This window comes from Onychostoma macrolepis, chromosome 22 (assembly GCF_012432095.1).
Source record: "Onychostoma macrolepis isolate SWU-2019 chromosome 22, ASM1243209v1, whole genome shotgun sequence".
Classification (NCBI taxonomy): domain Eukaryota; kingdom Metazoa; phylum Chordata; class Actinopteri; order Cypriniformes; family Cyprinidae; genus Onychostoma; species Onychostoma macrolepis.
The window spans coordinates 23,863,084-23,873,455 of record NC_081176.1 but is presented as its reverse complement, the minus strand read 5'-3'; the positions used below and the strand labels follow the sequence as shown (position 1 = coordinate 23,873,455).

The 10,372-nt window shown below is 35.8% G+C and overlaps 1 protein-coding gene across 1 annotated transcript; it reads left to right on the top strand.

The window, feature by feature from the left end:
* Nucleotides 1-3,066: 3,066 nt before the first annotated feature.
* fam20cl (family with sequence similarity 20 member C, like) lies at nt 3,067-9,630 on the top strand. The gene is made up of 11 exons (XM_058759372.1): nt 3,067-3,121; nt 3,195-3,575; nt 3,893-4,068; nt 5,225-5,303; nt 5,965-6,057; nt 6,147-6,262; nt 6,339-6,519; nt 6,761-6,870; nt 7,196-7,277; nt 7,356-7,415; nt 7,492-9,630. Exons 2-11 carry the CDS (start codon nt 3,199-3,201, stop codon nt 7,739-7,741), a joined length of 1,524 nt encoding a protein of 507 aa, XP_058615355.1. The 5' UTR covers nt 3,067-3,121; nt 3,195-3,198; the 3' UTR covers nt 7,742-9,630.
* The last annotated feature ends 742 nt before the right edge of the window (nt 9,631-10,372 follow it).

Genomic DNA, 10,372 nt, shown 5'->3' with positions numbered 1-10,372 from the left:
CCTGCTATACATAATTTGAAATGACAGAAAAATTGATTTACTTAACGGAACAGTTCACCCAATAATTTACTCACCCTCAGGTCATCCAAGATGTTGATGAGTTTGTTTCTTCATGGGAACAGTTTTGGAGAAATGTAGCATTACATTACTTTGCTCACCAGTGGATGCTCTGCAGTGAATGGGTGCCGTCAGAATGAGAGTCCAAACAGCTGATGAAAACATCACAGTAATGCACAAGTAATCCAGTACATCAATTAACATCTTGTGAAGTGTCCTCTATCGTAATATTGCTTTCTTCAGTGAAAAAGTCATTGAAGGGACTCAAGTCATGTTCATCACTTGTTAGATGGCTGGCATGCTTTTATCAGCTGTTTGGACTCGTTCTGATGAAAAATGTATACTTTTACATGAGCTGTCAGTGGAGAAAAATGCCTTTATCCGTAGAATTTAATAGGTATGTATGTATTGAGAAAATGTGTTTTTAAAGTGCCCTATTATGGGTAATGAAAGGTTCATATTTTGGTTTTGGGAGTCCCCAACAAAAAGCACTTTCATTGTCTTATAATATGCATTTATTTTTTACCTTATTTGCTCAACCACTCCCAAACGATTCGCTCAACAATTAATTTTTTCCAAACTCCTCCTTTGCGTGACGCTAATCTGCCATGATTGGTCCGATTTGGTCTCATTTTCATCTCATCATGCCTGATAAAGCAGGTTTGTGAGCGCAGGGCTGCTTTGTTTACAGCGTTACCGGGGAAACCCCATTTTTACGGCTCCAAAAGCGGCACCTAGTGGCAAAGAATGAATTTGCATTTTCATTCAAACCAACGCGGAAAGACCAACAAGTGGGCGGGCAATATGCTAATGTTTCATGTTGACGTAAACGTGGGATTCGTTTTAAAAACGACTCGTTTCAATGATTCAGAGTCGACTCTTTCTTTTGAGGGACAATAACTTTATACTTGTGCACTTTCAGATTTAAAACTTTGCAGGATGTTTTCATTCACTTAGAGCTGTGTTACACACTGCATGAAAGGTCATTTTCAAAAATCCATAATAGGGGCACTTTAAAGAGCAGGGATTCAAATGCTTTGAGTGTTTGAAACACGTTTTATTTACTGATTATTGCACAAGGGAGTGTAGACATCTCAGAGCATCTGTTTACTCAGACACACACTGAACTGCTGTCAGGTTACTGTGACCTCCATACCAATAGACACTCATTAACCTTTCTTTGCTCACCTTTTTCACTTTCTTTGCTCACCTTTTTCACTTTTAAATATTCATTATGGCAAAAGGATTTGTTACTGTGTGCCTTATGCAAAAAGTGCTATCGCCAGATCCAGATATCAGCTGAATGGATTTAAAAACGGTAAAACTCAACTTATTAACTCTGGGGGGAGTTGGTGAATGAGCCTATTTCCAAAAAAAGTGGAGTGTTCCTTTAACCATTACTTCAAAACATTTTTTAATAATGAAACATTTACAGTCTGAATTTATAAAATAGATTGCCATATATAAAAAATGTCATATTTGTGTGAAAAATATGCATTATGGAGAAACTAATTATCATGGAAGTATACCTATCATGACTGGCATAAAGTCATGGCATTCACGTCCCCTTCTGCTGTGTATCTGATCTCTGATTGCATGCCATTATGCAACATTAGCAAATGTGCAGATTTGATCACGAAGCACCAGGCTGTGCGAGGTGTTCTCCGGGTTATTCATCTGCTGATGTGTGGTGAATGTGGGTGCATGTTTGCACGAGAGATGCCCGTGCCAGTCTGTCTCCAAGTTGCCATGGTGAGGAGGTCTCCCATCAGATGTACAGGGTGAGATTATGAGACCCAAAAGAGCATTTTTGCACATGTCTCTCCTGATTTGGAACTGTCTAGCAGACTTACAACAGTTCTCTACATGACAGGTGAAATGATATTTACGTGAAAGCATATTGTACTTAGGAATATTGAGGAAAAGAAGGCAAGACTTCAATGAAAGGAGAACAATATATATATATATATATATATATATATATATATATATATATATATATATTTTTTTTTTTTGTAACCTTCATAATGTATTAATTCCTAAGTTTGTTGGCTCATCCATGTTTGTTTATTTATTTAGGTAGGGTTAGAACACCAAAATATTAAAAAAATAAAAATAAATACACATTCCTATTAAAGTAATGTAACAGTTTTGTTCATGAAAATGGAAAACCAAAATAAATTAAATAATATTTTTGTAACGTTTTTTTTCTTACTTTATTTTTACAATATGAAATTCTTGTTAAAACATTATTTTATTAATTTTTATTTTCATTAATATGAATAATTTATTTTAATTAATATTGACATTGATATTGTTTTGCCACCATTATTATTATTACTGTCAGGTATGTAATTATTTTGTTTATAAAAATGGAAACCCAAACTGTTGAACTAAAGTAATACACAAATATTGTGATTTTATTAAAATTCCAACATTTTATTGTTGTCTATTCAATTTATTTAGATGAATATTAATTACATTATTTTCATTAATATTCATTATTTTAATTATTAATCGATTAATATTAACATTGCCAATATTACAATACTAATAAAAATATTAATATTTGATTGCATTTTTAGTTTGATTGATAGTAATGTTAACCCCCTGCCCCTGCCACCACAATAGTTTTTGTATTAAATGAATTATAAAAGATAAATCTTAATAAAATAAAAATATATTTTAAAAACATTTTCATATAAGCTTTCATGGACATGACCCCCAATCATTTGGTTTCACCAGAGAAATTACTAATAAACAATTGTCCTTTACAGAGAATGAAAGTGAAAATTGTGCTTGGTTGTAGGAGGGTAGAGGACAATTTGGTTAAAAAAAAAGAAATGACCCGACTCTCCCATATTGGGAGACATGCGCTAGACATTGCAGGGGGGAAAGTAAACATGTCCATTCAGATCAACCTAACCTGGCACCTCTCCTTTGTAATGTTTGAGAGAAAAAGGGAGTGCAAGAGAGCAAACGGGGAATAAAGGTCTAAAGGACAATCTGAGCTTCCTTTTAGTCCAGACAGACAGAGACAGAAACACATTCAACTGGAAAACAGGTATGTTTTGCTCTATATTCTTTAACGGGTGACTGTAGAGTTGAACTTTATACTTTTTTCCATCTCATTTCAGTACAATGCGAGTATGTACACGTCGGCGTTCACGGACATTGCGCTTATGGCTGTTAATTGTCTTCCTGAGTCTGCACTTGCTCGTGGTTTCACTTGTCCTGTCCATATACCACACGTCCTGCGAGCTCCACTCATACCCTGACATCCAGACCTCCATCAGCTTCTCCGTTCAAAATACATCTGCTTCAACAAGCACAATGGCTGCCGCAGGAAGTGACACCCAAGAAGTGGAAATGGACAGCACAGCAGATAATCTTGCCAAACTAGAGGCTCTGTACTCCCACCCGCTGTATAATTTGCCCACTCCACCTCTGCCCGATGGTGATTGGCTGCTGAAACTCCGAACGCAAAAAAAAGAGGAAGAGCATAGCACACAGCAGTGGTGAGGATATGACATCACTTTTTTATTGCTTTGGACTGCATGCGGATCTGTTTGGTTTTCTAATATAATATCCAGACTAGAAAAATAAATTCAATGAATGAATAAATAAGTTCAACTGGTTCACGAATCAGTCTGAATCAAGATAATCACAACCGAAAACATTCACTTTTGTGTGATACTTCATGCTGGCCTCTAAGTGTCAGTATTAAGTCCAAAACTGCTGCCATATTAGCCATCAAGACAAATAAAATGCCTTGTTACACCTTTAATTATGACTACTGTACTGTCAGAAACCCATGAGTGAATCCCATCCTTAGGCTGAGTGCTAATGAGGACGGCTATGATCCTATCCGCTGGAACGCCAGTGCTGAGACACATCCACCTTGGCTCCGGTTTCACCTTGGTATATCTCGCTGGCAGATGTATCAGCACAAAGACCCCAGTCTGTCAGCACTGACTCAGCAAATGGCATCCCATCGCATTGTCAGCGCAGGTAGGTGACCTTAAATTGTGCAAAGCAAGGCCTTTATTTTATAAAGAGAGAGGGAGGGTGGAGGATAAAAAGGGCATGGAAGCCTGTTTCCATCTTAGAGTGAAAAATTCAACAGGCAAACAGGTTAAAAACAACTCTAAAGTGTATATATAAAGGGATAGTCTATGCAAAAATCTAAATATTGTCATCATTTTCTCACCAAGGTGTCATTTCAGACGTGTATGACTTGCTTTCTATTGTGTAATACAACATATATTTTGAAGAATGTTAATAAGCAAACCTTTTTCTTCCTATTGGCTTCCATTTCAATTTTTGGCCCATGCAATAGAAGTCAATCGGAACTGAAACCATTTGGCTATCAGAACTCTTCAAAATATCTTCTTTTACATTCCACAATAGAACATAAGTCATAAACGTTTGAAATAACATATTGAGTAAATGATGACATAATTTTCATTTAATTTTCATTCTTGGGTGGTCATTCTCTTTAACGGTATTTTATTGATATGAGTAGAGTGTAGGCAGGATTGACTTTGTGGGCTAGATCTGCTGGGTATGAGCAATTCTTTCTGCAGAATTACATGGATTAGGATACGTGGTGCAAGTTTAAGCAGAAAGAACCTCCGTAGTAGATCTAGACAGGTGGTGCTGGGGAGGAGGAGGGCTAAAGAAAATTCGGAAACACTTGAAGCCTTTATGCGTAATGCATTACAAGGTATTCATAATGTATGTTGTAATGCATTAGATCTTTTCATAAATAATTATAACCTAAGTTAAAATTCATTATAATGCATTATACTTTCTAAAGATGTATGATGAGAAGATAAGTATAATAATGTGTTAGAACTGTGGTTACAATTATTCATGAGATCATACAATGCATTTTAAAGTGCATTACAAGGCATAGTTAATGCATTAAAGCTACCTTTATAATGTATTATTTATATATATATATATATATACAGGCTTTAATTAAAGTGTTTCTGAAAATTCTCATGTACATGCAGTACCAGCTGGACCAGGTCGAGTCGAGAATAAATAAGTCAGCATAGAACTATGCATTTGTGAGAACTAAAGTCACAATTATTCAGAATTACCAGACATAAAATCGCAATAACAACAAATGTTACAAAAAAACTTTTGTGGTACTTTTCAGTGCAAAAATCAGGTGGGACGCAGCTGAAGTTGGTGATGTCATTTCCTAATTATGGACAGGCGCTCTTCAAACCCATGAAGTGAGACCCAAGCACCATGTGCCTTTTCGTACAACAAATTATTACATTTTTCAATTTGTGTATGTTCAAGAGTGTATGTACATCAAATGACTACATTTTTTATTTGCTTATTAGCATTATAATTTAGTGGTATAATAAGTATGTTCTGGTTATAAACCACTGATTTTTAGATCGCTTTACATTATGAGCTAAAAGGTTGTTCACACAGAAAATGTTTTTGCACTCCTCTGTGCTACTATTGTTTTTCTATGTAAACACGAGAGGTGCTAGACAGACATCTTTGTTGCATGGGTCTTTTTCAGCATCTTGTGAATAACACTGTGTTCTAAAATGCAGCGCTCAGGTAGGTTCATTTTTTAATAAAATGGCTACAAGACTTTGCGATTTATTATTATTTTTTCCCACTCCACTGTCTGTGCGACAGAGTGCAATGAACAAATAAAACAAATAAATGCAAGATCTGGAGACATTTTTAAAGTTAATGTTTTCACTTTAGAATGAGCGCAATGGTCAAACACTCGATAATTCAGTGAAAAACTATGAAAATGCGGTTTTTACATTGTAAGGGAACAGTGAAGTGGCTCAAATATGTTAATGTAATTCAAGATCTGAATTTTGATTATTTTGTTTAAAATTATGATCAGAATTGTTTCGACTTAAGACAGGAACGGCATGAGGAAACCAATGTGAATCTGTATTACTTTTCTGACTTTGAGAGGCACAATGCTGAGATCGCAGCCTTCCACCTGGACAGGTAAGAGCACAGACTGTATATTACATATATCTGAATTCAAATGAAATACAAAATAATAATTATGAAAACACTTTCTCTCTCACAATAAGGATACTGGGTTTCAGAAGGATGCCTCCAGTGGTTGGGAGGCTTGTTAATGTAATAAGAGAGATCAAAGACATCACCACCGACCATAAACTGGTCACAACATTTTTCACTTCTCCAGGTTTGATGCATCTGGCTCTAATCTTCCTCCATCACTTCCTTTCAAACAGATAATTCTTGTCTTTCTCTTTCTGCAGTGGGGAATGCATGTTTCTATGGCAAGTGTTCCTATTACTGCTCTACAGAGCATGCTATCTGTGGCCGTCCCCTCAAGATAGAGGGGTCTATGGCTGCTATGTTGCCAGACTTGAGCTTGGCACAACGTCGCTCGTGGAGGAGTCCCTGGAGGCGGTCCTACAGCCGAAGCAAGCTGGCTCAGTGGGTGGAGAGTGTGTTATTTAAAAAGATAGTACACCCAAAATTACTCAACCTCATGTTGTTCCAATCTTGTATGACCTTTCTTCTGTTGAACATGTTTTGGAAAAATCTCTTTTTGTCTATACACTGAGAGTCCTCAATCTACTTTTGGGTTCTTCTTTATTGTTTTTGTACATATTTATTAAGTCTGATTCACAGTGAAGAATCCAGCATAAGTAACTGATGATTACTTCTGTAACAGATGGGAGACAGACTCCAACTACTGTGACTCCATAAAAAAGACTCCTCCCTATGACCGAGGCACTCGATTGGTGGATCTGATCGACATGAGCATTCTGGACTTTCTAATGAGTGAGTCATGAATCAGTTCAGATGATTCAAGGGTGAACGCTTACAAAAAAAAAGTTAGGGTTTCTGACACGTACCATAGAAATGTCCTGTTTATGACATTCTTTGAAATAGTTTGGTGTAGCATGTCATTACCATGATAAATAACATTAATATAGTAATATGGTAGGCCTATATATCCAAGTTCCACAGTTTTACTCAAAACACAAAAATGTGTACAAAGGAAGATTTTTTTGAAAGTCATCGGAGTCCAAACATCAACTTTAGTCCTCATTAACTTTCATTTTAAATCTTTGTTTTCCTGGTACTTTCCATCTACCCTCCTCAGGTAACATGGACAGGCACCACTATGAAACGTTTGAGAAGTTTGGCAATGACACATTTCTCATACACTTAGACAATGGAAGAGCGTGAGTATTCAAAATTGAGAGTCAAAGAGGCTTGTTTGGCTCAGTTTGAATGAGCATGATGGCTCTTCTGTGCTGTAGGTTTGGACGTCACTCTAAAGATGAACCGTCTATATTGTCTCCTCTTGTGCAGTGCTGCAGGTAGAGTGAACATAACTAACAATTTAAGAGTGTTGTGTTTTTGATCTGCTTATTATTCCCTCGTTCTTATCTTCAGGGTCCGTCGTTCCACATTGCTTCGTTTACACCTGCTATCTCTCCAGTCGTATCGGATGAGTGATGTCATGCGTGCATCTTTGTCTCTGGACCCCCTTGCAGCGGTGGCCCCACTCCTCACTGAACAACATCTTTCCGCTTTAGATCGTCGCCTAGAAACAGTCATTCAAACCATTCAGGACTGTCTACAGCAGCATCAACATCACAGTGATGTCATATATGACGACATCTCCGATTACCCTGGGGCTTGATGTGATATTATTTAGATCTAGATGCTGTGCTGTATTACCAGACTGTAAACAGTCTTGCATTACAGTTACACTTTGTTTGATATACAATGTATGATTGTTAAATAATGTTAAATACAGTTGCTAATCAACAATGTGGGTTATCATCTGTGACCAGTTACTGTTAAAACTGTTCTTTTTTATTTGTGTATTTAAGACGAAATTGAAGTTGAAAATGTTTACATTTTTGCAAGTAACATATAAATTATATGCCAGAACTCTCAGAGACAGCAAAACAATCTCAGTTGGTATAAAATATATACATCAATACTAGATTATCCAACTGTTATTCACATTTATCTTCATTTTAAGTGTAAAGATTTGTTTATTCATAATTTCAAAAGTTCTTATAAGTTTTTTTTTGTCAGTTGTGTATAGGCATACTGAAGTTTAAACTTGGCTGTGTTAGTGTTTGGCATCATGAAGTCATGGACCCATGCCTCCAATTCAACTGTACTGTCATGTGTCAGATTCATGGGTCCGTACCCTCAAAATGATACAGTAAAAATGTCTAAGCATGGTGATAGACAAGCACACTGCATACAAGTCCCTAGTGGAAGTTTTGATACACCCTCAAAGACAGCTGAGATAGTGCCTCCAACTGGACCGATGGCTCATTCAACTGTATTAGAAATTATGATCCGCACTCACAAGAACAGTCTTCTTTTTCCGTTTTATTTAACTATCATCGCCATTGGGGAAAACAAACGTTTCGGCTACCAAGCCTTCCTCAGTGTGTAAAGCAATTGCATCCATTCCTCCACCCACTTTTCAAATCACCAATTATGTCGACGTCATCACTTATTAGTCAATGTTGAATCACCACAATCATTAAAACATTTCCTTTTTAACTACTAGATCATTTTCACAACACAAAACATCATATTCACTAGTACATCACATCCGCGACTAAGGCAAGAACTATCCAGGACCATTCATCCATCACTACTACACAAGCAAGCCTACAGTCCAAAATTTAATAAACAGTCATCAACTCCATCAATTGACCTTAAATAGTATAACAGTGGAAAATTCAGTAATTAGAAACATCAGAAATGCATTGTCATAAGCAATTATGGTTTTTACACTGTAACTACTCAATATTTATTATATAACATCTTAAAGATGAATTCGACCAATTATAGTACAATAAAGAAAAACAGAAAGTTCTAGTTCTTCATTCATGCCATTTGGCGTCAGTGATTTAAGTTTATGAATCCAAAATGCTTCCCGTTTCAATAGTTCTTTATTTATATTACCTCCTGGATGTGACCCAAAAACCTCTTCTATTCCTATACATTCCAATTGCTTGATGTCGTGTCCCATTTCATTAAAATGTCTCACTACTGAAGAGGTTATATCTTGTCATCGTATACTCGATTTATGTTCGTTAATTCGTCATTTCAACTGATGTGATGATTTTCCTATATATATATCTTTTGACAGGGACATTTTAACATAGATCACATTACGAGTTGAACAGGTAATACAACATGTAATTTTAAAACATTTCCGTGTTACTGGACTCATAAACTCTTTACACAAATTCCGGCATGCGGCACAATTTCTGCATGGGAAACAGCCTTGTATATTTTTATCCTTATCTGAGTTTACCATCATATCTGATAGATTTCGTGATCTTTTAAAACAATAGGCGATATTTAAATTTATCATTTTAAAGATTCATCAGATGATAATATGTGCCAATATTTATAAATGATCGATTTTATTGTATTACTGTGCTCATTGTATGTCAATGAACAATTTACTGAAAAATGTCTTTGTTTTTTATTGGGTCTATTTATTTTCAAAAAATCATGTCTATTCAGTTGTTCACCTTATCCAATGCATTATTTGACCAACTTTGTGGATACCCTTTAGAACGAAATCGTTGAAATAGCAGTTTTACCTGTTCCTCGAATTCATGTTCAGTATTACAGTTACGTTTTAATCTATGTAATTGACTGATCGGTATACGTTTTAAAGGGGCTGGATGATAACTATCAATAGATAATGTGTTTTTATCAAACTTTAATATTTGACTGAAATGGATTGTTATTATAGACATGATCTTGTTCAAATTTACCCATAAATAAATTCGCATAATTTGGTGCTATTGTATCGCTGTACCTTGCACTTGCAAATAAAAATCTCTCAAATCAAAAATAGTTCTTGGTTAAGACTAATGTAGTAAGGTCTACTATTGTGATGGTACTCTGCTGTCATCATTTTTACAGTAAAAATGTAGTACATCCAAACCTGCCTCATGAGGTATATTTGTGTAGAGTGAAGTGACATCGAGTGTTACAAGCCAGTCCATTGTGCTTATGTAAGGAATTTGATTCAATTTATTCAAAAAATCAGTGGTGTCTTTTAAATAGGATGGCAGTTTTTTCACTATCGGTTGAATCAAAGAATCAATAAATTTAGATATAGTTTCTGTCAGTGACCCATTCCCTGAAACAATTGATCGCATTGGAGGATCTTCTAGTGATTTATGAATTTTTGGTAAGTGTATCATAATCACAATCCCCCCACCATTATCTGCTCGTCGTTGAATAGTCAATGTCGGATCATTTCTTAATGCTGATAATG

What these genes read in the sequence shown, in the direction of transcription:
- fam20cl (XM_058759372.1), top strand. Translation starts at nt 3,199, where the DNA reads ATGCGAGTATGTACACGTCGGCGTTCACGGACATTGCGCTTATGGCTG. An exon ending in AACATTTTTCACTTCTCCAG is followed by an intron (nt 6,263 to 6,338) that starts GTTTGATGCATC and finishes CTCTTTCTGCAG; the next exon opens with TGGGGAATGCATGTTTCTAT. An exon ending in AGCCGAAGCAAGCTGGCTCA is followed by an intron (nt 6,520 to 6,760) that starts GTGGGTGGAGAG and finishes CTTCTGTAACAG; the next exon opens with ATGGGAGACAGACTCCAACT.